This window comes from Notothenia rossii (assembly GCF_949606895.1).
Source record: "Notothenia rossii genome assembly, chromosome: 4".
In the NCBI taxonomy this organism is placed as follows: Eukaryota; Metazoa; Chordata; class Actinopteri; order Perciformes; family Nototheniidae; genus Notothenia; species Notothenia rossii.
This window is the reverse complement of record NC_136902.1, coordinates 44789570-44815258: the sequence shown is the minus strand read 5'-3', so window position 1 is coordinate 44815258 and position 25689 is coordinate 44789570. Positions and strand designations below refer to the sequence as shown.

Genomic DNA, 25689 nt, shown 5'->3' with positions numbered 1-25689 from the left:
AATGCCATGTCAAATAGCTAATATATCATATATGCACATCTATGTATAAAATACAACATGTTAAGGCAAACTCACAGTTTTATTACCGAAATACCTTTACTTTGTCCATTTGTTCACAGGACGATACAATGTCTGCTTGCCTCGGAAATCCTGTCCATCCTGCTCTGCAGAATGGACTCCTGAGGTTAAAGACCTGCTTTTGTATCGGTACTGGCCAGCTAGCACCAGCTGCCAGACGCTTTACAAATATGATGTGTTCACCTCATTCGAGCACATGAAGGTGACAGCACCAGCCATGTCCAGGCAGGCATTTCTGAAAATGTTGGAGCACAGATCTGTTCAAGCTGGACGGGTAAATCTGCCTGAATCACACAGAAACATACAAAAAACAATATCATATTACTGTATACCATATCATTAATTGTTGGCATTGCTTTCAAAACAATTACATTTCAGCTAATCTTCTTCGAGTTTTGCTTCTGTTAGTACAAACAAGAGGATATGTGCCAGGTCCATCACTTTGTTTGTCCAGCATGTTCTCCAGACATGTTGGCTGTCTGCTGTGATGGAAACCACAAGCATTACCGCTTTTCCAAGTCAAAAGGGTAGGTATAGGTATTAATGAAAATGATAAAGAACACACCGCTAATACAAATAGTAGCCCTTGGGGTTGTGTTTGAGTCGCCATAACAGACATTAAAACAAATCATAGTTATGTAGTGCTTTGTGATTTTTATTATTGACTTGTATGTTAACTTATCATGGACAGGACTGAGGAGTCGCCAATCTATGAGGGCTTGTTCCTGGCCAAGGACGAGGAAGTCGCAACATTTGTTGACCTTGTCAGAGGCAGCATGAAAAGTGTACGTTTTTTTTCTTATTATGATAGTTGCATTTACACCTGTGGTGTTCTTTTTTATACATGTCAAAACTTGTGTGTAATAAACCGGCTTTATAGGGAAATGACAGTGCCGTCTGTGGTACTGCCAAATTCACCGCTGGCAGAGAGATATCAAAAAAGTCTGGTGCCCAGATAGACGAGGAGGGCATTCAATTCGCAGTTTGCAGGTATGTATTTTTAAGTGTGTATATGTGTTTGGTTCTTGAGTCTGGTCTCATTATTTCAGTTTTAATAGCAATCAAAGTCTAATTCTTTGTAAGAATAGGAAGCATTAAACACTTTTGATTGTGGAGCGGAATTGATCCATCATTTGTAGCATCCAAGTGATATTTGTTGTTATAGCCACCTAGATGACAGAGATGAGTGCTTAAGCCAGGCCTTGCTGTGTCAGTTTATTATTAACAACTAGATTTTCTTCTGATTAATCAGACATGGGTTTCTCTTACGAGGACTGAACCACTTCCGTGGAGAAATATACGCGTACCCAATGTTTCTCCAAAAAGAGATGTCCAAGAAGGTAAATGTTGACTTCTTCTGTATGGATGTAACATGCAGGTAATCCTCACTGTCATATTGCACATCCACAACAATGTTTAAAATGGCCCATGCCTCAGCAGTCATTTTAGATGATATTGATATTGTCACAAAATGCTGCTCCTGCTTCTTAGGTACTGGCCATACCTTAACAAAATAGCCGGGGGATTACCAGCGCTTCTTCCGTTGACCGAAATGAGGCCATTTCTTAGCGTGATGCATGCTAAAGTCCATACAGCAAAATGCGAGGTACATAACATCTTTAATGCAAAGGATTTTTAAATGTTGTGCATGGCATGCCTTATTGGATATCAAACACTTCTAAAGAAATGCTACATAACAATACTTGCGCTGTGATGCAGGTGAGATGGGGTGGCAGAAGTCAGGACGTAGCACGAAACACAGTGGGAGAGGAAGTAGAGCAGGTATGTTATTAATGGCATTATTGTAACTGTATGGATACAAGAAGTCTTAATAGAAAGCAGTACAAATATGTATGTGTCATCTCAGTGACAAGCCTGTTGATTAGTTTAAAGCATATCCTTTATGTCTGAGTTCAAATGAAAGATAGGCAGCTCATATGTTCAGCAACACTAAATGCATGCATATTGTAGGAAGTCAGTACACAAGTTTTCTCTTAAACCATCCAGTTCAAGATCTATGATGTGTAGGTAATATTGTTATGTGATGGTGACCGAACATTAATTGTAACATTCATCATAGGTGAACAGCTTTTTCTCCAGGGCAGCTCTGGTCACAAAATACATGACAAAAGCAGGTTGGTATTAACACTACACACTGTGATAAGGCAGCCCTGATAAGTATTTTACAGAGAGTTCCCTCCTTAAAAACATTATTGGTGTATTACTTTACTGTAATTACCAGTTCAACAACCTTTCAACGATTGGGTTTAGTCATGTCTATCAGGTTTCTCACTCAGTATTGCCTTTTTGATGTGAATACTTACTTTTTTGTTTGTGGATATATTTGTTTCTTTTTTAGGAAGAGTGAACGTGCTCACTCAACAGGCCATGGGTTGGAACAGATGGAAGAGGGACAACCTTCATCAAATTTTAGCCCACAGATATGTCAAAGTAAGGGCAAATTACAATTGTCTTCTCATCTGACATTACATATTTATGAAGGATGTCTGCAATGTAACCTCATGGCTATATACATTATGTTCTCCCTTATCCACACTTCCTATTGCAAGTCAGATGGTGTCATGGAATGTTTCAACTGTTCTTCTGAAGGTCTTGTGCTGAAAACTGGTGTTCTTTGCATTATGGTGTTGCATGGTGCTTTTCGCTAACATTTTCTTTTTTTTGTAAAGATCACAGAGAAGGCAAAGGTGGAAGCTGCCAGCTTCAGCGACTTCAAAAAGGAGCACAACCTTGATCAGGAGACCATACAGCAGTGGGTGTATTTTGTCAGGCAATGGGCAGTCACAGGTAAGACATACCACAGGTTTTCCAGATATACATCTGTTAGTTACTGTAAGTTTAGACACACAATATAAGTTGGCCATATGTTGAAACTGAGACTGTCACTGATTGTATCTCTTCTCCAATTGTTTTTTTGCAACTATTTAGAGAGAGTCTACGCCCTAGAGCAGGGGTCGGCAACCCGCGGCTCTAGAGCCGCATGCGGCTCTTTAGCGCCGCCCTAGTGGCTCCCTGGAGCTTTTTCAAAAATATGAAAATGGAAAAAGATGGTGTGAATATATTTTTTGTTTTAATATAATTTATTATCCAATGCTGTAAAAATGTGTATAATAAATATTTAATTTAATTTAACATTTCTGTCAACGAAGATTTATGTCATAGCCTGCGACACACGTTTCAGCTCGGCGTAGTGCCAGGGTCAGGGCTAGACTGGATATTCGCGACGGAGGAGTGGGAGGGGACTCCGCCTCACGTCATCGAGGGGGAGGGAACTCCGCCTCAGGTCATCAACCAATCACAGCAGCGTAGGGGGAGGGAACTCCGCCTCAGGTTGCGCGTGTTTTAACCGCGTAATTTAACCGCGTAACTCCGAGGTGCTAACTGTTGCTAACAAACCGGCGGGTGTGTCATGGGCCATGGATCCCAAAGGGAACAAGAGAAAGATAGCTGAGGAGAACAGAGGATTCAACAGTTCTTGGACCGAATCATTTGCTTTCATTGCCAATGCGGAAGGATTGCCTGTATGTTTGCTTTGTAATGAGAAATTGTCAAATAACAAAAAGAGTAACATGGAAAGACATTTCCATGGAAGGCATGCTACATTTGCAGCCGAGTACCCAGTTGGGAGTGAGAGAAAAAGTGCGATTGCATTACTTCTGGAGAAATTAGAGGAGCGCAAAGATAGATTTAAGAAGTGGATTGCATCTCCAAACTCCACTACTGCTGCTAGTTTTGTTGCAACCCGGGAGATAATAAAGCGTGGAAAACCGTTCACAGATGGTGACTACATGAAGGATTCATTCATTAAAATATCAGAGCACCTATTTTCAGACTTCAAAAACAAAACCGAGATAATACAGAAAATTAAAGACATGCCTCTCTCCGCAAAGACAGTGAAGGAAAGGGCCATTAAAATGGCAGACAACATCACCAATCAGCAAATCAAGGACATTAATTCAGCTCCAGCATACTCAATTGCCTGTGATGAGTCGTGTGATGTGATCGATATTGAACAGGCAGCGCTGTTATGCAGGTATGTGAACTCTGATGGGCCGCAAGAAGAAATGATCGAATTAATACCACTGAAAGGCCAAACACACGGGGAGGACATATGTGAGGCTGTGCTGAAGTGTTTAAATGACAATGGAATAAACACCAACCACCTGATTTCAGTGGCTACAGATGGGGCACCCAGTATGAGAGGATCACAAAAGGGGTTTGTGACTTTACTACAGAAAGCGTTGGATCGAAATCTGCTTGCATTGCACTGCATCTTGCACCAAGAAGCACTGTGTGCACAAACATTCCCACCGGAGTGTATGGAGGTGATGAATCTTGTCATCGAGATGGTGAACAAGATAATTGCAAAAGCATTAAACCACCGTCAGTTCCGTGCATTTCTAGATGAAGTTGACAGCGAATATTCCGATCTCCTGCTACACAACAAAGTCCGGTGGCTGTCCAGGGGTGAGGTTTTGCGTCGCTTTGTTGCTTGTTTAGAACATGTGAAAACATTCCTGAAAAGCAAAAACCTGAACTACCCGCAACTGGAAGATACCGAGTGGCTGGAAAAACTGCACTTTATGGTGGATATGACAAGTCACCTAAACATGCTGAATAAAAGTCTCCAGGGCCGGGGAAACACTGCACTGCAAATGCTGGAAGCTGTTTTGTCATTCGAGCGCAAGCTGACTGTATTCGCCAGAGATGTACAGCGAGGCACGCTCTCTCACTTCCCCTCTCTGAGAGAGTTCAAAGAAGCCCATCACGATCACACACTCAACGGTGATGATCTACAAGGTGCGATCGTTGATATGCAAACTGCATTTGGGAGCAGATTTAGCGAGTTCCGAAAGGAAAAAATGACACTATCTTTCCCTGTCACACCCCTGGAGATTGACCCGTCCTTGTTGCACACATTCCCAGGAGTAAATCAAGCTGACCTTGAAATGGAAATGGCTGATATAGCTGACAAAGATTTATGGATGTCCAAATTCAAAAGTCTGACAGCCGAGCTTGAAGACGTCACTCGCCAGAAAGCCCAGCTTGCCCAAAGCCACAAATGGAGCGAAATTGAAAGCCTCCCAACACCCGAGAAACTTGTGTTTGAAACATGGAATGCTCTTCCAGACAGTTATAGGAACATGAAGAAATATGCATTTGGAGTATTATCCATCTTTGGATCAACATACCTGTGCGAGCAGATATTCTCAAACATGAACTACATAAAATCCAAATACCGCACCCGCCTCACAGATGAGAGCTTGCAGTCCTGCGTGAAGATTAAAGTTACATCTTACATGCCCGATGTTGAGAAGCTGTCCAGTGATGTCCGAAAACAGAAGTCACATTAAACGGGTAAGAACACAATCCTGTCATAGGCACATATTTAGTAACAAAGTGGCTGTTTTTATAAAGTGATTTCTGATTTTTGTCAGTATATATTTGGAATGACACAGGGATATTATTGTGTTTTGTTGCTCAGGTCCGAGGATGGCTGCATTGTATTGTGCGTGTCAAAAGAGAAGAGGGTGCTGCTGCATTTTACCCTTGCACATTTGCAGAAAACTAAAGAGAAGAGGATAATGCACAGAAATCGAACTTAAACTGTATTATTTTAATTGTATATACTTTACCTTTTCAAAAGGCTGCTTTTTTATTGCACTCTGTCTGTTGCCCAGATAATGGGGAAAAGAGAAGAGGATTGTATTGTATTGTATTATTGAGGATTGAAAAGGACTGCATTTTATTTCCATGGGGAGGTCTGAAATTACAGGAGGCCTATTATGCACGTTGCACATTTTGTTGTTGTTTTTTCGAATCCTAAAATAAAAATGACATAAAAAATCTGATTTCTTTATTGTATTTCTATAATTTCATCAATGCAACGAAACATAATACATTAATATTATAATGGAAGTTCAACTTAAAGCACCATCGTACAGCAGAGTAGTCACGTGGTGCGTCATTCTCTCCAGGATGCGCTGCAGGGAAAATAAACATTTAATCATGAATGCTCATTATGTATTTGTAGCCTACTTATAATTTTGATAGTAGGCTAATATAGCCACTTACAGCATGTGTTGCCTTCATTATAAGGCTTATATAAGGCTTTTAATTTTTTGCGGCTCCAGACAGTTTTTTTTTTTTTTTTTTGGTCCAATATGGCTCTTTCAACATTTTGGGTTGCCGACCCCTGCCCTAGGGTGTACTGAAGGACTGAGGGTGGATATTGAGAACATCACCGTCACTCTTTTGCGCAGGAAGCAAGATCTGTATCGTCAGCATGTTTTGTTGTCAAACGTAGTTATTGAAATTACCTTTCAAAAACAACAAAAACATTCTGGCACCATGACACAGTTTTGTGTCCGTTTCACTTTGCAGACGGCAACCAGGCAAGGCAAAGGAAGAGGAAGAGAATGAGAGAGCTGAAGAAGAAGCTTCGCGAAAAAGTTGTGCAATACAACACAGGAGTGCAGGAAGAACATATCGACGAGGAGTTGGCTTGCAGTCTGACAGAGGGCTACATCCTACCATGGGAGAGGCATGCGAATGGTAGGATAATTGCTAGTTTGGCTTGTTGTTTTTTTAGTCTATACCAAAATATGAAAGAACCAATGCTATCGCTACAAAGATTTGTGTCTCAGAAATGAAAATCATTCTGTAATAATATAATATATGAATAAATATTCCTTGTCCACTACTCCATTCCTTTCCTCAACCTAAAGGCAACACCTTCAGGTTGAAGAGGTCTGTCTTTGACCAGGTAATGCTGGTCAGACGTTTGGAGGAGGAGCAGAGCATCATGTTCCTTCTGAAGGAAGTGCAAGAAGTGGAAGCACTCAGAGGACAGACTTTGGAGGGCATCAAAACCAGCAGTATGTCTGAGATCTTAACATTTGAATATTTTCATCACCTCTTCAACTCATTGCATTTCTTACATAAGTAGAACACATCTGTCACTGTGTCAGGCCGAAGTAAAATAGTAAATTACTGAAACTATTCATTATCAAGATCATAATCGATTATTTTATGTCTATTGACTATTTGTTAAGCACTATCAAACATTAATCAACATATCCCATTTGGCACCCAATATATAGTAACATCCTTCAGTTTAAGATGGATTTACCTATTTTGTAGTATTTTTACATATGCAGCATTGTACAATGCAAAGAGATTTGCAATTGTCATGGTTTGTTTACATTCAGCCCTTTTTCTGTGTGATTATTCCTCTACAGATTTCGGTGACCTGACAGAGGATGCTGCACATGGGCTCAAGAGTGTCCTCAGTCGGAGGTGGCACTTCCTCAAAAGCCAACACAAACAGGCTGTACATGCGTACAGCGGTGTAGCCGCTAATGCCATGATCTTCAATTACAGCAGGACATTGAGGAGTCAGATGACAATGACTACACTAGCCCTGAGTCTGAGGAAGAAGACCTGTAAAGGTTTCTGCCAAGCAACAAAGAGGCACTGGAGAGCTCTTTCACAAGCGACGTGTCACGTCCACATGCTGGTGCACGCCATAATAATGACAAAACACATTTAAAACACACTTAAAGCCATACAAAATAAAGACAGAATGCAGCGGCTCGTCTGGTCTTCAACCTTCCAAAACATTCCCACACCACGCCGCTCCTCCGCTCCCTTCACTGGCTTCCAGTAACTGCTAGAATCCACTTCAAGACACTGGTACTTGCGTACCATGCTGTGAAGGGATCTGGCCCTTCCTACATCCAGGACATGGTTAAACCATACACCCCAGCACGTGCACTCCGCTCTGCATCAGCCAAACAACTCGCTGCACCCGCACTGCGAGGGGGACCCAAGTTCCCATCAGCAAAAACACGTGGGTTTGCTATCCTGGCTCCAAAATGGTGGAATGAGCTCCCCATTGAAATCAGGACAGCAAAAAGCTTACACATCTTCCGGCGCAGACTGAAAACTCATCTCTTTAGACTCCACTTCGAGCGATAGAATTATTAACAAAGAATTACTCACAAAGAATTACTAACAAAGGACTGGCTTACCTAAAGCCAGTTGAGTAGCACTTTAAATGTTTTGGCTCTATGAAACCTGATGTACTTATATGATTCTGCTTTCTTCAAGTTTGTATCTTCCTGGTCGAATGCACTTATTGTAAGTCGCTTTGGATAAAAGCGTCAGCTAAATGCAATGTAACATTATAAAACACTATATATGAGAACGATATTAAACTATGCACTTGTTTCGCCCGAGTTCATAGTAATGTGAAAATGTGTTTATATTTTGTACTTCCGTTTATTTAAAGCGCTTTGACTTGACGTGTATGAAAATAAATTGCCTTGCCTTTATATTTAACTGCCTCTTATTACTCAAACAAATGCTATACAATGGTCGTTTTCTTGTCACTGCATTTTTTCATTCGTTGATTATGAACTATTAATGTGAATACATTGTAAATAGAGTCCATACAATAACATAATCCTTTATTAGTAACATGTGCATAATGCAGGGTAAATACCAACACATTCTCACTCCCAACTCGTACTTCAAATGTTGTATTATTTTCTAAACCACACAGTGTTATTTACTCAACAATAAGACACAATTATCCTTGTGTTTATTTATTTGTTTGATTGTATAATGTCGGACATTTGGACTCCGTCAGGACCGAGGGTCGGAGCAGCTCATAGAAGTTGCTTTAGAGAATTTTACACCCGGAAGTAAGTATTCTCTCCGCTATGTTTGACAACCCCCGTGATTAGTCCTCAAGCTGTGATTGGATTTTGGAATGCACCGAGGGTTACGCCCGTTACGCCGAGTGTCAAACAGCACTTTGAAATGGGATGGAACCACGCCAGACTATCCAAAACTGGACTCGGACGGGTCCACCCCCCCTCCCCCACCCCGTCCCCAGAACTACACATGCTGGCTATTGTGTGTTTTGCAACATGTTCTATGGCACGTCACTACTGGGAATTGTAGTTTTATAAGACGTTTTCGTATTTCCCATAATTAGAAGTTGCCAGTATTAAATTGTGTACATCCCTGGAGGTTTAGGGGATAGGAAACACTCAAATTTAAAACATATAATTAATACATGGGTGAAAATTGCTTGTGTCCATAATGGGCATCATTCATATATACCCACATGACAGCTAAGGTCAGAAGAGCTTTATTTAACAGCTGGTCTTATGTCTGTGACCCCTCCTGTTGTAAATTGATAAGCCTGAAACATGCACTTGTCAAGGTTCAGAGGCACATTTAGCAAATATGGCAGTAGCCATCGATCATCTTAAGATAAGATATACTTTATTGATCCCAAGTTTGAAATGTTTTCGTTACAGCAGCATGTGTAACAGTTTTAAATATGCGGTGGTGTTTATTTGTAAATAATTTAGTATAATCACACAAATTCTGTGTTTTATATTTAATAATTCTCTGTTCCTCATTAATTGAATGTTCAATGTTTAACAAGGTCAGAGATGAAAAAGGTCGGAGATGAAAAACTTGTGTCGCAGGTTCCTACTATAATAGCTTTGTCTGCCACAAAAAAGTAAAAAAAGTAACCACTTTCATTCAACTAGGCCAGTAGGTAAGGGCTTTCCACTGGATAATAACTGCAGCGATGTATATGTTTTAGCTGAATACACGTTTAACCCTAATTGATGCAGTTAGTCACTTCTTTAATGTTTGTTCTTTCTGATGTAAAGTCAAGGTTGTAACTGTTTGCAATGAAGTTGTGGGGCACTGAACTGTTCCTTTGAATCTTTTGATATATGATAGTAGTATAGCAGATAGCTTTTTTCTTATTCAAAAGAGGCCTTTAGACCATTAGTTTGTCTGTCTGTGTCTCCTATTAATATCTAAGCCTGACAAAGTATTGATACATTGCTTTCCTGCAATGTTAACTGCTGTTGGCTATGTTTAAGCACTTATTTTAACTGATATTATACATATGTATTATACTGTCAGGTATTGAACATTCAATAAATAAAGAATACGGAATTATTAAATATAAAACACAGCATTTGTGTGATTATACTAAATGATTTACAAATAAACACCACTGCATATTTACAACTGTTACACATGCTGCTGTAACGAAAAAATTTCCAACTTGGGATCAATAAAGTATATCTTATCTTATGATGATCGATGGCTACTGCCATATTTGCTAAATGTGCCTCTGATTGGAACAAACCAACACATTCTCACTTATTAGTTTGTCTGTCTGTCTCTCCTATTAATATCTAATAATAAAAATATTAAAATTCAATAACGTGCTTCAACCACTAGGCTTGATTTCTATCAGCTGTGCACCGTTATGGTGTAAATATCGCCTATCTACCAATTGGATCAAATATAAAAGTCAGCCGAATTAGTGTTGATACTAGACTTGCCACCCGTTCCTTGAAATACGTATTTGTTACGTAATTGGGAATTAAATGTTGCGTTCCGTATTGAACCAATACGGAACGCAGTTTGTCCCGTATTTTCACAATCTGTCCCATGCACGTCTGTCACACACACACGTGAACACTGAACTAACAATAATGAACAAAATAAAGGACAGGAAATATTAAAAACAGCAAAATATGTTGGCGGGAGGTGCGCAAGACCTTCCGCGGACTCTCCTCTCTGCTCTGCCTCTGTGCCAAATCCTGTCTGTCTGCCTGTCAGCCCGGCCCGGCCCCTTTGCGCTGCCTGTCGTCGTTACGCTCGCTACGTTACGTCATTACGCCGCTCTGTCGCGGCGTGATTTTTAAAAACAAATGCAAGATGTCTTCAGATACGCCACCTCGTCCTCAAAAGAGGAAACACCGACAACAGAAATACAGACGAGAATGGGAAGAGGCAAACCAGTGGCTTGATAGGGTCCCTGAAGATGACTACAAGGCAAATTGCAAAGCATGTCGCAGAACATTTTCAGTGTCGCACGGTGGGCTGTCTGATGTCAAACAGCACGCAGCCGGGGATCTCCACTCAAGAAATATCAGAACACAAAGGAGCCAAGCACCAGTGTCACAGTTCTTCATAGCTGAAACATCTCCTGAGATTGATTCGGTATGATATGGGACCAGGGGTGGGTAGAGACTCTACCCACCCCTGGTCCCATATCATACCGATATGATTTTAAAGTCTATTAAATAAACGTGTATTTAATATTATCAATATAGAATGAAATGTAACCATAAAGAACATCTCTGATTCAGAATCAGAACTCTTATGTTGTTATGCTAATGCTGCTCATTTGAAATTATTGCTAATAGATTAACAGCAAATAAATACTGTGAATAAATAGGCCTACTGTGAATAAATACGATTGATTGATTGATTGATTGATAAATAAAATAAATAGTGACAACAATATGAAAGTAATAATCTGACATCATCCCATTCCCCCCTCTAGATTACTGCAGCTGAGGTGACACAGGTATACCACACAGTAAAACATAACCTCAGCTACAACAGTGCTGACTGTGGACACAAGCTCAATCAAAAGACTCTATCTGATTCCAAAATGGTGAAGAAGATGACTTTGGGGAGAACAAAGCAAGAGGCACTGGTGAAAGACGTCCTGGCCCCGAAGGCAGTGGGTGATGTTCTCAAGATCTTAACATCACCACCCCTCCCATTCTCCATACAGACCGATGCTTCCAATAAAGGGAACAGGAAGATGTTTCCCCTTGCTGTCCAGTACTTCACTCCAGAGTCTGGTGTCACCAACAAAATGCTGGACTTCATAGAGAATCCAGATGAGTCAGCTGCTGGGATTGTAGCTCTCCTGGAACAATCCCTTGAGAAATTTAGCTTGTCAATGGATCAAGTGACTGCATTCAGTGCTGACAACACAAATGTCAATTATGGTATTCACAACTCTGTTTTCACCAACCTGAAGAGAAAATAAAACGATCTGCTGCGAGGAAACTGCCATGCCCACATAGTGCACAACACAGTGAAGCACCCCCTTGACAAGCTTACTGTAGATGTGGAGAATGTTGTGCTGAAGGTCTATGGCCACTTCTCCATTTCAGCAAAAAGAAGAGAGTCACTCAAAGAATTGTGTGAGTTTTGTGACGTTGAATTCCAAGAGATCCTACGACATGTGACAACCAGGTGGCTCTCCCTCAATCCAGCCATCCATCGGCTGATGCAGACCTGGACTGCACTGAAGTCGTACTTCATCAGTCTAGGAGACGAGTGTCCCAAGCAAGTGCAAGCTTTGTTAAAGCTCAACAGAGACTCAACTGTGGAAGATGAAGACATTGTGGAGATTTACCTTCTTTTCTGCAACAATATACTCTCCCTCTTTGAGGAAGTAGTAAAGAGCCTGGAGAGCAATAGAACCACCTGTGTTGAGTTGTATTCCATCATGGATGAATTCAGGCAAAAGCTCATACAGAGACGAGACGACCAGTTCTATGGGTACCTAACAAGGCAAAAGCTGCAGCGCCTCCTCCCTCATGACGCACACATGGCAAGGGCCGAATTCACTGCATTCCTCAATACAGCCATTTCATATGTTGAGAAATGGTTCGACTTCTCCGAAGAGAACTGGTTCTTCTCACTGCAGCCTCTCTTACTCCAACATGGCAACCTGACCTTGAATCAAATTGAGAAGGTGGCTACCAAACTCAACCTCATCAATAAATTGAAGATGAATGAGCTTTACGATGAGTGCACCACAGCCAATACAATCCTGAGGAGGCTCAGAGAAGAATATTCTGATGCATGGAAGTCCAAGGGTGTGGCTGCGAGGTGGATGGCTGTGTTTAAAGAAGTGGATGTGCCCAACATGCTCTCCATCATGAGACACATCCTGAGCATCCCAGCATCCACTGGATACGTGGAAAGGATCTTCTCCAGAATGACCAACAAGTGGAGTGACTGCAGGAGCAGGTGCTCAGTGGAGCTCATCAGGAGTGAGCTCCTCATTACTCTGAACTTTGAGCAGACCTGTCCAGAGTTCCACACCACAGCTCTGAAAGACAAGGAGCTGCTCAGTGCTGCAAGAAGTAACAAGAAGTACTCCTGGAAGAAGAAGTGAGGAAGAGAGGGGACTGTTTAAACCTGTTCTAACAAAAAAAAGGACATAAAGGAGTTGAGGGAAGCTATGCACTTTATTTTTTATCTGTTTATTAGTTTTATGTTATGCACTTTCTTTAGGCGTATCTTGACTCCACTGGTGGCTCCCAGTTATGAAGCAGAGGGTATGCGGCCAGGTTCAGACTTGGCTCAGGGAGTGATGTTATCAATCTTTTCATTTGTCATTTTGTTCAATCAGATAATCATAACAGGTTCACAAAAGTGTTTCATTTTAAGATGATTCGTAAAAGAGTCCTCAGGCAGGCTTTGTTACAGCTGTTACAGCACTTTATATGCATATAATACAGACTAGCATATGCTCAAGTTCAGCCTAGGTCAGTCTAATCACCCGTAACAAGTTTACAAGTGTGTTTCATTTCATTGTTTTCTGCCTTAAGTTTAATTGTTCCCAAATGTTACACTTAAAGCACATTCTATTGTAGCTTATTTAATTTAGGTGCTGTTCTGTTTCAGTTAACGTGCCCTATGCAGGCAGGCTTTGTTTAATTTACTATGGCTATGCTCAGGTTCAAATGTTACACTTAAAGCACATTCTATTGTAGCTTATTTAATTTAGGTGCTGTTCTCAGGTTCAGGCTAGTTCAGCCTATGCACAGTATGTATTTAAACATACAAGTTTACAAGTTCATTGCTAATAAAGCACTTTAAACTAAGTATGACTACAGTAAATGCTTTCTTGACTACCCCTTCCTTACTGACCACCAAATGACCCCAGGGCCCAGAGGCTATTATGGTATGTGAAATCATGTCAATTATTTAAATCAAAGCATTTTGGTTCATATAAAAAATAGATATATTTCTATGCATTTCAGGAGTTTCGGACACCCGCGCGGCGTGAGGGGTGTTCCTTATTTCTATTTCTGAAAGGTGGCAACCCTAGTTGATACTGAAAGGAGACGTATTGCGTGAAAAGAAATCTAAGATGTTGTTTAATTGCTGACATATGTATGATTCACGTCACGTTTTCAGTTTTGGGGGCAGTTCTTCCTGTTTGTCCAGAAGCCTTCTCCTCAGGGCTCTATAAATACAGAACTAGGGCAGATGTGTAATATTTAATGCAGCCGAACCGTGTATTATATTGCCGTTATGTCATGACCTCCAAAGAGAAAAGAAAGCAAACTCGGAATAAAGTATTGTTTTATTTTTAATTAAAAACTTTTCCGGATTTCACAGGAAACAGGGAGTCCGGCTAACTAAAATGTCCGTGCGGAAACAGCCGGACTCCCATAGATCCGATTACACACATTCCCTCAAAACTCACCTTTTCACTCTTGCCTTCAACTCCTAATCAACTAACCCCTTGCCTTTATTCCACCTAGCTTAGCACTTTCTACTTTTGTTGTTATTTTGTTTTACTTGCTTATAAGCGCTTTGAGCACCAGGAAAAGCGCTTTATAAATGTAATCTATTATTAAATTAAAATAGACCACAAACAGTGTATTCTCAAAGGATTGAAGCATTGGCTACTTATTTCTTGATGTTTTGTGCATTAAGCATTCTGTTATTAATGTTTTCAATCATGTACTATCATCTCAAGGAACCCTTGTGTGCTGCTTCTGTGTATTTCAATCAGGAGAGATTTCATTTTGTTTAAAGAACATTTATTGACATATGCCATAAGATAAATGTTAAGTCTTTGGCGATTAGACCCCGATCCTGAAATGGTATATCTAAAGGGGGAAATGCAGCCGTGAGCATACTGTATAGAGAACCCCCCGGGGTCTAGACACTGGTGATGATGCTGAAGATCTGGATTTGATGAGGAGATGGGATGAAGAGGTTATTTTATTTTAGCCGGGCCGGCTCAGATGATTGGTCGTGCTTTTTACAGTACTACGCCTTCCACAGAGGATATTTCTGTATAGATTTTTTGTCAAAGCACTTAAGATATTCATTGCTATCGGGATGTTAAGAGCATTCCATGGAATATAAAAAAAGTGTATCTCAAGCCGGTTTCTCAAACTTACCTACCCCAACTTTAACCAATGTCACTTTTAACAGTTCAGCTACACTGAGTGTTTTTGTTCTCACTCTCTAAACAACTACATTATGGTACGTTAAGGTTCCTTACAGCAACTGTTGCTCATTGACAAATATGGAAAACTGGTTAATCGGGTTAATAAAGGTAAATAGGCACAGCAGCTGAAAATGCCAAAATGTTGTGGAAAGATCCTATAAAACCTCTAATTATAAGTACACATTCATCCATCCTTAGTGTAATAATTGTAAAACCCTGACAAAGGTGATGTTTCCTCAGACTATTATCATAACATCAAAATGTAAAATCATTGCATCCTTAGAGCCTTACAGCAGAACATTTCAAGTGAATAATAACTACTCCAACAGACACATTGTATTCCAAAATAAGGGATCAAATAGCATTTGATAGATGCGTTTGTTACGTTACAATTTGATCTGCCCAATAATAGGGTACTGATATATTACCCTTTGTTGTAGTTTACGGTTTCACCACTTGATTGTCACTGTTGTTAATTTTCACTATCTGTAGATTAATGAACTTGTGTATAGCTGGTGCTACAGACAGCAGAACTTTTTGCATTTTTCTTTAACAAATGCCACCTAAGATAATGGCGTGCCAACAATTACCACAAATGTTAACAGCACACATAGATTTAATTGTATAAAAGCAAATTAACATACCAAATGGTGCAGGGCTCCCACTGGTAAAGGTGCTCCGTCCCCCTCTATGGCAGGCAGACAAAGACATTGTACATCTGTATATTATTTGAACGTTGAACTTTCACAAGTACTTATAATATATGTATTGTTAGAATAGTTTGCATAAATTAAAAAAAATAGTAATGAAAAAAGACATCTGACCAACTACAGGGATTTACAGGATGTTTACACAAATAGCTTAATATTGTGAATTGGACAACAGCATTCCTTCAAGGTAAGATAAAGTAATTGCTATACAAATTCAGAAAAGTTATCCAACAGCAAACACTGTCATCCAGGTAATCATTTTCCTACCTTTCGGTTCCTTGTCCTTAGTATTTCGCGGACAGGGAACACCTCGAGTTGGTTGTGAGAGCAATCTGTAATTGTATGGAATACATTATTTGCACAAATGTGCAGAACAGGTAAAGTACGTTTTGTATAGGGCTCAACTCAGAATGCACAAACATTTCCACTGTGTGACATAAGCACATTTAGTGTTTCCTACTGAGAAATCACAGAAGTTTAAGAGTCTACACATGCTTTTATTCAAAATCTTAGCTTCTCTGCCATTCCTTCGGGATGTTGCTGTGTCTGCTAATGGACTGATTACATCTTACATTGCTTGCTACTGAGTGGATATGTTTTAGTCTTATATTCATTACACTGGGACTTGCGCTCTGTAGCACTATTTTACATTAAGCAATGATGTGCAAGCTTTCTATTAAATTATAAAGTATAGAAAGGTTTTAATGAATGTGACTTCAGCTTATCAGACAACATACATACAGGTTACTCTGTTGTGTCTTTGTTTTAACTCCAAAATGTGCATGTGTGCTAAACATTAATATAGCATCCATGCATAACATTTGAAGGCTAATATGAGTCCGGCCTTTAATAAATCAATGTTTGGAACGTTTACAAAAATCGCAACATTAACTTACTGATGCTTATGTGGCATCTAAATGAGTAGAATACAAGCTAAACATACCTTTCATTTTGATGGTTCTTTTACGTTGCTGCCGCATTGGTGGGATTTGGTGTGATGGTTCCTGGTGTGATGGTGGGTGGGTGATGGGAGCCTGGTGTGGTGGTGGGTGGGTGATGGGAGCCTGGTGTGGTGGTGGGTCTGCTGTTTCCCCTGGTTGCTGATCACATGGCACCAAATGTAAGATATAGCTATCGGTTGGGTTGGGTGGGTCTTGGGGTGGTGTTGGTGTGTCAGGGGTCTCTTCTTGATCTGGGTTGAGTGTTGTCCAACCTACAAAGGGTTTGCAGTACAAATCTGTTTAAAAGCCCACATATTTATTTATTTATTATGTATAATACCAAAATGTTGCATTGGTTAGTTATCTGTTCATATATATTTATACATATCCACATCTGTTTATACAACCATTTCATTCCTGCCTCCCCATTAGGGATGTTAAGATTCACCAATTCGCATCGGTGCACCGGCATAAACGTTCAAAATGCGAGTGCACCGGTTGAAAGACTGCACATCGGCTACAGTTTGGGTTGAACTCGCGATGCATCGATTGTAGCGTCTTTGCATCGGTAAAAAAACTATTCATTCATATAATATCCCCTCATCCTGTCAGCACTCAGTAGAGACGATCTCTGATCATTGCTTCGCACTATGGAGGCCGAGAGTCTCAGTTATCAACACAAATGGAAGTCGAAGAGAAAGAGAAACACAGCGTACCGAAAAATACCTACAAATCAAACGTTTGACAACACTTCGGATTTTTCAAGAAAGACGGTCAACTTGAAAAATCGCTCGCAAATTGTAAACGATGCCGTGCCGCTTTAGTAGTACGAGGAATTTAGCGACGCACATAAAGAGGCGACTTGGCTGCGGCTGAAAAGAGAAACCTGAAAGTTAGACATATGAGTTAAATCACTCAGTGAGGTGTTCTGTCAGAGAGTGGTGTTTAGTTTACAGCACCCTGTGACTGCCAATAATAGTTTAAATGTCTTCCTTACTGTAAGCAGTTATGATAGAGCTGTTTGTGAAAGGTTATTTGTATTCTTTATTGTTCCTATAGAAACCACTGCTTTCTGCTCACTGGTGAGTTGGCCTATGAGTGTTAAGCACATCAGGCTGGCAGCTGTATGGGCATTGCTCTATGGTAGTTGTTATTTGCACATTGTTAATCATGGGCAATGCATCCTTAAATTGTTTAACTGTGAGGTGTTATAGAATTGTACTCTGGAGAGTTTTTTAAGGTCAAAAAGGTAAAAAAGAAACAGCATGATGGGATGTGCAGTGCTAGTAGAGAGAACCAAATATGTAAAGCACTTTTTTGTTAAAGTATGATTTGCTTAATATAAGGAATAAAACAAAAATCCTCTGTCGTACCATAATGAAGTATCATTATTTTGCATCGTGTTGAATCGCATCGTATCGCCCCGTATCGCATAATGTTGAATCAAATCGTATCGAACTGCATCACAACAGGGGTGAATCGTATCGTATCGCATCGCCTGGTGTTTCAAATGTATCGTTAATGTATCGTATCGTTGGCAACGTATCGAGATGCGCATCGCATCGGCCTCAGTGATGGAGATGCACATCCCTACTCCCCATATTAGTATTTCATTTTACTTTCTGTTTCATCTTATTCTATTTTAGATGTATATATTTGACTTATTCCTGCATGTTAGTTTTGTACCTACGTTCTTGGACTAGTTTCTTCTTGCACTATTTTATTTCTTCTTGTACTGTTTGTATGCTGCATTGTTGGAGGAGCCTGGGAGTTAAGATTGTCATTGGCAACAACTACGCTGTAGCTGTGTATATGACAATAACACCTTTGAATATTGAATGTTTGAAAACAGGAACATGGAATACACACACATACATTATAAAATATGAAATTAGGCCAATGTGCAAAACATGCAAAAAAAGGCAACCCTAATCTACCTAAACTGTAAAAAAAAGTCAAATTGATTGAGTATGTTTATAAATATTTATAAATGTTTACAGCAATCAAACTGATCGCTTCAATATTTGCAAAAGTCAATGGTATCCCCCACACTGGGTTATCATTGGAAAATGGAAGTTTGATAAGTGAATAAAATGTATTTATTTAAGTTTTGGCCTGCAATATAATTAGTACTCATATGTGAGATTGTGCGAGAGCTGTCACTGGCTTTATTTCTAGACTTTGCTATCCATATGTGTGGGTGGGAAAGATGTGCTGGGTGAGGTCACTTGAGAAGACGTGTGTGGGGGCCGGAGTGTCTTCAGTGCGCTCTTTGTGCACCACAGAACGCATTGGAGACACAGTCTGGTACTTGCATCTGTTCTGCTATTGTTTACTGCTATTTCATGTTATCTTGGATTTTTTTCATCAGCTGTGGTGCGCTCCACAACTGACCACGAGTGTCAGTACTATACTGTTTCGACCATCTCCTCTGCGCTCCGATGGTGGGGAATGTGATGGCGAGACAGTGCTGATGAAATACTAAGTGGAAATTGATTTGAGATTTGAGTTGGCTTACTTCTTTTACAATTGAAAGATGCTTATGGAATTAGTTATGGCTCACAAGTATATGCACAAATAACACTGATGGTTTGAATGTAGGATCTTTAAGAAACGTGTGATATTAACTGAAATTAAATATGTGAGAGGTTATATGTATAATGATGCTTATAACATGTATTTATACAATCTGGCTTCAATTCACCACCTCACAATATGCATAGACAATTTCCCCTGTCACCATAATCTTCTGTCAATTAAAAAAAATATATAGATTACAACTTTTGCATGGGAAGTGGCATACACCTCTTTCAAGCCCTGTTTTGTGCATACACAACAGTTATAAATGAGACCCCAGCTCTTTAAAATTACTCTCTTTGTTGCTTTGAAATAAACAGGACAAATCAACACCACACATTGTATAACAGATAGTCAATATATGCATGAGTGACTCGTGCAGATGGTTATTAAATAAATGCAATCTCACCTGCAACCATCAGATTGTAGATGACCTCCACATTTTCGAGGCATGTCTTGGCGTATGTGGTCAGCTGGGCATGCCTGGGCATCAACACCTTTGTTTTAGATGCCACCCTCTTGCTAGGGGGATACGCCAACAGCAGCAGGGGCTCCAAGCCAAGGGCATGTAACTTTTCCATCTGGGAAAGTAATTGTTGAGAGGTAGAGATCAATTAGATAAATACACAAAACTGTTGTTTACATTTGTTGATTTTATCTGCAAGCTTGCCCTGAAGTAGCATCAAAATAAATCATCTACACTAATATCCTGGCATCATAATAAAAACAATGATTTGTTCATAATGTTTTGTTGAATACCTTTGGGATTTTTAACTTATGAGACATTTCCTAAACTTCCTACACATAATAGTTAACTCTGTTTGAAAATCATTAATCATGAATTATATTCTCATTAAAGGTAGGTTATGTAAGCTTGAGAAACCGGCTCGAGATACACTTTTTGTTATATTCCATGGAATGCTCTTAACATCCCGATAGCTATAAATATCCAAAGTGTTTTGACAAAAAATCCATAAAAAAAATTCATCTGTGGAAGCCGTAGTACTGTAAAGAGCACGACTAATTATTTTAGCCGGCCCGGCTGTATAACTGGACGGACTACGTGCATGTCAGCCTTCCATCTGTGCACAAACTTATCTCGTGCCCTCATTGGTCATGTGCGCGTTCGTGTGTGTTGGAGGAGGAGCTCGGTAAGGAAGTGGCAGATTTTTTACGGCTGTGTATTTTCAAATCCTAGCGCACCCGAGCTGGTTTCTCAAACTTACATACCCTACCTTTAATGATACAATTAATACTGTGGATGTGAAGCAATACCAGTTAATTTATAATCCTCTGACAAAGTAATAAAACTACTTTTCACACTTTTGGTGAATGAGTTAATTCTGTAAACTACATACCAGAATGGCGGCGTCATCAATAACGTGGGACTTGATTCGTTTTTTTGTCATTGATGACAACCACTGCTGCTGCTGGCTTTGGAATTGTTCTATTTTCTTTTTCAGTCTCAAATTTTTGGGCTGTGTATGGTTACATACTGGGCAGATTTTATTACCACAATAAATACTTTGCCTACAGCTTGGGCAGGTCTTTTTTTGGGACCCTCCAGCCATTTATAGGAGTGAGAGAGTGAGTGATTAAAAGAGAAAGTGAGAGAGAGTGATTGAAAAAGAGAAGGTGAGAGAGTGATTGAAAGAGAAAGTGAGAGAATGATAGAAAGAGAGACAGTGAGAGAGAGAGTGGCTCTTAAAAGTGCCGTTGGTTTTATATGTGTGTGTGTGTGTGTGTGTGTGTGTGTGTGTGTGTGTGTGTGTGTGTGTGTGTGTGTGTGTGTGTGTGTGTGTGTGTGTGTGTGTGTGTGTGTGTGTGTGTGTGTGTGTGTGTGTGTGTGTGTGTGTGTGTGTGTGTGTGTGTGTGTGTGTGTGTGTGTGTGTGTGTGTGTGTGTGTTGGTGATATAGAGTTGTAAAGAAGCTGTAAAACAGGAAAAATAAAAACATGATCAGGATTATTTAGAATAACAGTAACATCTGTGCATTACTCTATTATGCAATAATAATTTAGTATAATTTATACTGTGCATATTCTTATATTATGAGGGACATGGCATACAAACAATACAGACACAATATACAAACAATACACAAAATGAAGAGAATGCAATAATAATTAATCTGTGCATTACTCTATTATGCAATAATAATTTAGTATAATTTATATATCTTATATCTTCTACTATATATTTTAAATGTACAATGTAACAATCCCAATGTCCCCACTGGCCAGTCAAATCCTCTGGAAAAACTCCAGGTCCACATTTCTGTTCCACTCCATCTCCGATTCCACTATTACAACTCTGTGTTGAAAGCTGTCTTTACAACACATGGGCAAATACAAGCATTTAAACATATTTTTCTAACAGGCACCTCCACTATCCAACTGTGCCGGGGACAGCTAATGTAATTTAGCTGTATAAACTATAAATGCTATCCAGCTGTATAAACTATAAATGCTATCCAGCTACAAACTTTGACCGGAAACCCGGAGGCTAGCTGAACGTGGCCGCTAGCTTGCGCGTAGCCTATTGTAAAAGCTAAACACACTACAAAAATCAACATAATATCCAGGAATGAAACGCTATAGAGACTGTGCTACATTGGAATAAATAAAAGTAATATCATTTCGTGTTTTAAAGAAATAAACTCCCCTTGAATTTAGATACTTACTGTAGTCCATTGTGAGATTAAATGAATGAACGTGACGTGATCGTGGGCAACGTCACGTGGCTACGTCACTGCCGTCAAGCGCGACATAACGTTGCCGTGGTAACGACGGCATCTTCTTCTGGTTTATCGTTGTTATGAAAAAAAGGATTATTATTACTATTAATGATCAAATATGAATGTAATTGTCTTTTAAATAACGTAAACTAAAGGGAACAATCTAGTTGACACAGCTGAAGCTCTGGCCTTCCTTAAAAAATAACTAATTTAATAAAAATGCACCGTTTTTTGAGAACAAACATTGGTAAATAATGCACCATAATACATTCTGACGAAAAATAAAAATTATTATGAATACAAATAAAATAAAAGAAGCCTCCCGTGAGTTACTACAAGCTATAAAGTAGATTTTTAAAACGTTTTATAGAATAAAAAGCTCAGGACGTTGTAATAATGCGTGTGTGCACCACGACAAACGAGCCTCATTCACTTTACATTGGGGTTGTTTGCGTGGTGCCGACACGCAAATATAAAAGATTCCGTGACTCCACCACGCAATTTGGTGTTGAGGAGTCGTGGAGGAGTCATGCATTCTGGTGAGATCAGGTTGGTTTTATCCCACAGGCTATCAGACTGCTAAACTCTTGAGTTGTCTTTACTTATTTATATAGACAGTCTACATATTTATTAACATATTATTAATTTTGTGCAGAACTTGATTCTGTACAGTTTATCTTATTTTACATTCACTATTGTGTCTTTGAAAAAATTCTCATGCACTATTTTATTTCTATTTATTTTTGAATTATTTTTTCTTTTTTATTTCTTAAGTATACTGCATGTTGGATGTCTGGGACTTAAGTTAATAAATTCAACTATTCTGTAGCTATTGTGCATCTGACAATAGGTTTTGATCTTGAATCCTTTCAAATGTTATTTGAAAGAAGGAAATGCAGTTGCAGTTTGTTTTCTTTATTTATTTATTTTACCTCTCTCCCCCCGCCCCTTTTCCTATTATTTCTCAATCAGCTGACTGAGGGATGCACTCCTTCAGTTACACCAATCACAGTTTGCCATGATCTCTATGATCCAATCAGGTCAGACATTATCAGATGTTCAAGATGTTTTTTTGTCTGCTGCTGTCCACGGATATTTCTCTGTCAGATAGATTCTACCTCCTTCCCCCATCCACCTTCCCCTCCTTCAGCCCATTCACACTCTACATCACATCCATCCAGTTGTTCAGCTTTGCATGTTGCCAACATGGACTAAGATCCATCGGTTAATATTCTGTACAATTCATTGCACAACTACCTCCTATATTACCTTCTGTTGGCTGTGGAGGAGGAAAATGTAAAAACAGTTGTTCCTTCCCCTCTGCTACCCAGGCCCAGTCCAATAAACAAACTATTTATTTATGACATGGATAGCACAACCCCATTTAGTGCCACAGTAAACACACAATTGGCTAGTTTCTGCAGTGTGGTTCAATTGTGTGCACTCATGCAACACATCCTCACTCCGAGGTCGGCCTATATTGACGTTATGTCAAGGTCCCCTGAGTCGGCTTTTTCCAACGCAAGGGGGGCGGCCCTTAGCGTACATTTTCAACTTTCCGGGATGTCCATAGGCTTCTATTAAGCTCCCTAAACGTATGTTGTAGACGACTTGAGATCGCGAGCGAATGCTACCTGCCGCGCAACCCTGTCTCCTAAAAATTACGTTCCTACAGAACTAAACTGCATTCTCAATTACGTTTAGTTGGAAACTTATGTTCTCCCACGTTACGTTAGTTATGAACGTATCTTCAATATGTTTATTTTCTACATATCTTTGCAATTTATTGTCTTGCTTATAATAATGATAATAGTCATTTATAAATATCATTTTAGAGCACACATTTGAAATCGAGAATCGGGCTGGATATATGGTTAAATTAAAATCAGTAGGCGAGGCTGTAATTTCTCCAGCTGTTACTCTCATGAGCGAGGCAGAACATAATAGTTTTAACATGCCAAAAAGCTGCTGTGTCGTTTATTGCACCTCAAACATCAAAACAAATCCAGAGTTACGTGTTTCTGTACTTCCTCTAAGAAGAAAGGACAGTAACAGAAGATCTCTGTGCCTTCAGGCTTGATCGCCTTTCAAATTACAGCTTTGGTTTCCTCAAAAGTGGGCGGGGCTGTAAAGTGACGTAGATTTTACTCTCATCTATTATTCAAAACCATTCTATTTATTCTAACGTAAATTACATGCCAGTGTTATATCTTTTTATTTAGCGATTTGTTTTTGCATGTTTATTGGATGTTGGAGTGGCAGTGCACCAAGGTTACGCTGAGCGTCAAGCACTTTGAAATGGAACGAAACCACGGCAGACTATAGGGCTGAACGATTAATCAATTTTAAATCGAAATCGCGATTTGAAATGATGCGATTATCAAATCGCAAAGTCAGCCTCGATTCTTTTTTTCTTCTTTTTTTTTTCTTTCTTTTTTTCTTCTTTAGTGTCAGTCATCCACACGAATCAGAAGTGCTGTGCTCCACATGTACCAGCCATTGTTAACCAATCAGATGTGGCCCATGATAGAAGGTGATAGACAGATTGATCCAATCACCTGCCAAGTATTTTTGAAAGTGCCTGCCCTTTCCAAATGGAGCTTTAGATGGTTTGGTGAAACAAACCATCTGAGTCAGGTTAGTCATGCTCCATCACATGTTTCTATTACAGGGTAAATCTTAAACTGAAGCTTGACTTTAAAGCAACCCAACGGAAGTTTCATGTAAGTTTAGTTCTTTCACTCGTAGCTCGGGCTGCAGGGGTGCTAGAGACGGGAGCATGTTGATGCAACCTTCCTAGCCGGAGATATGGCCGCATTTTACAATAAACTTCCGTTGGGTCGCTTCAAAACAAATATCGCGAATCAAATCGCCATCGCAATATTTGTCAGAAAAATCGCAATTCGATTTTCTCCCAAAATCATGCAGGCCGAGCAGACTATTCAAAAGTGGACTTGAACGCCCCCCGAGAACTACACATGCTGGCTATTGTGTTTCGCAACATGTTCTCTATGGCACGTCTCTACTGGGAATTGTAGTTTCAAAAGAAGTTTTCGTTTTTCCCAAAATTAGAAGTTGACAGTATTAAACTGTGTACAGCCCTGGAGGTTTAGGCGATAGGAAACACATTGGTTTGTACAAATTTAAAACATTAATTACCAAATGGGTGAAAATAGCTTGTATCCATAATGGGCAGCATTAATATATACCCACATGACAGCTCATTGTTACTTTGTAATTCTACTCCACTACAATTCAGAAGTTAACCTGGTATTTCAACCCAGTCTCACGGCATTTCGTGTTCACCAACACGATTTTTAATCTATTGATTCGTGTTCGCCAACACGATTTTCCCCTTTTTTTCGTGTTGCACAGCACGATTTAAAAGCAATGTATTTCTATTGGTAGTCTTTCCCATAGGCGGAGTTTGACATTTGCGCTTGGGGGGGCAAACCTTTTTTACTGACGTCACTCAGTACACAGTCCCAACTATTTCGTGCTCACCGCACTGAGT

General features: G+C 39.7%; 3 protein-coding genes across 6 annotated transcripts; 2 read left to right on the top strand and 1 right to left on the bottom strand.

Annotated features, from left to right (window-relative positions):
• Positions 1-216: 216 nt before the first annotated feature.
• LOC307035930 (uncharacterized protein) lies at positions 217-8435 on the top strand. 2 transcript variants are annotated; one of them, XM_079675797.1, is made up of 13 exons: positions 219-352; positions 457-605; positions 770-863; positions 959-1068; positions 1331-1456; positions 1570-1684; positions 1798-1860; positions 2159-2213; positions 2438-2529; positions 2769-2886; positions 6484-6654; positions 6828-6977; positions 7341-8435. In XM_079675797.1, exons 2-13 carry the CDS (start codon positions 502-504, stop codon positions 7649-7651), a joined length of 1509 nt encoding a protein of 502 aa, XP_079531923.1. In that variant the 5' UTR covers positions 219-352; positions 457-501; the 3' UTR covers positions 7652-8435. The 2 variants fall into 2 exon arrangements, with proteins under 2 accessions (XP_079531924.1, XP_079531923.1); XM_079675798.1 differs by lacking the exon at positions 457-605 and having other exon boundaries at positions 217-352.
• On the bottom strand, positions 235-22087 carry LOC307035931 (uncharacterized protein). 3 transcript variants are annotated; one of them, XM_079675799.1, is made up of 6 exons: positions 20798-22081; positions 19849-20020; positions 16865-17134; positions 16189-16253; positions 15856-15899; positions 235-362 (listed from the first exon to the last, which is right to left on the bottom strand). In XM_079675799.1, the coding sequence occupies exons 1-6, from the start codon at positions 21008-21010 to the stop codon at positions 263-265; spliced, it is 864 nt and encodes a 287-aa protein (XP_079531925.1). In that variant the 5' UTR covers positions 21011-22081; the 3' UTR covers positions 235-262. The 3 variants fall into 3 exon arrangements, with proteins under 3 accessions (XP_079531925.1, XP_079531926.1, XP_079531927.1); XM_079675800.1 differs by lacking the exon at positions 235-362 and adding an exon at positions 773-1786 and having other exon boundaries at positions 20798-22087; XM_079675801.1 differs by lacking the exon at positions 235-362 and adding an exon at positions 6039-6083 and having other exon boundaries at positions 20798-22087.
• On the top strand, positions 3516-5700 carry LOC307035929 (general transcription factor II-I repeat domain-containing protein 2B-like; the record flags this gene model as incomplete). The annotated part of the gene is made up of 2 exons (XM_079675796.1): positions 3516-5457; positions 5585-5700. The coding sequence occupies one exon, from the start codon at positions 3516-3518 to the stop codon at positions 5451-5453; it is 1938 nt and encodes a 645-aa protein (XP_079531922.1). The 3' UTR covers positions 5454-5457; positions 5585-5700.
• Positions 22088-25689: the final 3602 nt, after the last annotated feature.

Excerpts from the sequence above, each read along its gene's own strand:
- LOC307035931 (XM_079675799.1), bottom strand. The coding sequence starts at position 21,010 with ATGGCTGGAGGGTCCCAAAAAAAGACCTGCCCAAGCTGTAGGCAAAGT. Across the intron at positions 17,135-19,848 it reads CTACAATCTGATGGTTGCAG|GTTGGACAACACTCAACCCA; the intron begins GTGAGATTGCAT and ends AACCCTTTGTAG. Across the intron at positions 16,254-16,864 it reads AAGAACCATCAAAATGAAAG|ATTGCTCTCACAACCAACTC; the intron begins GTATGTTTAGCT and ends ATACAATTACAG.
- LOC307035930 (XM_079675797.1), top strand. The coding sequence starts at position 502 with ATGTGCCAGGTCCATCACTTTGTTTGTCCAGCATGTTCTCCAGACATG. Across the intron at positions 2,214-2,437 it reads AAAATACATGACAAAAGCAG|GAAGAGTGAACGTGCTCACT; the intron begins GTTGGTATTAAC and ends TTTCTTTTTTAG. Across the intron at positions 6,655-6,827 it reads ATGGGAGAGGCATGCGAATG|GCAACACCTTCAGGTTGAAG; the intron begins GTAGGATAATTG and ends CTCAACCTAAAG.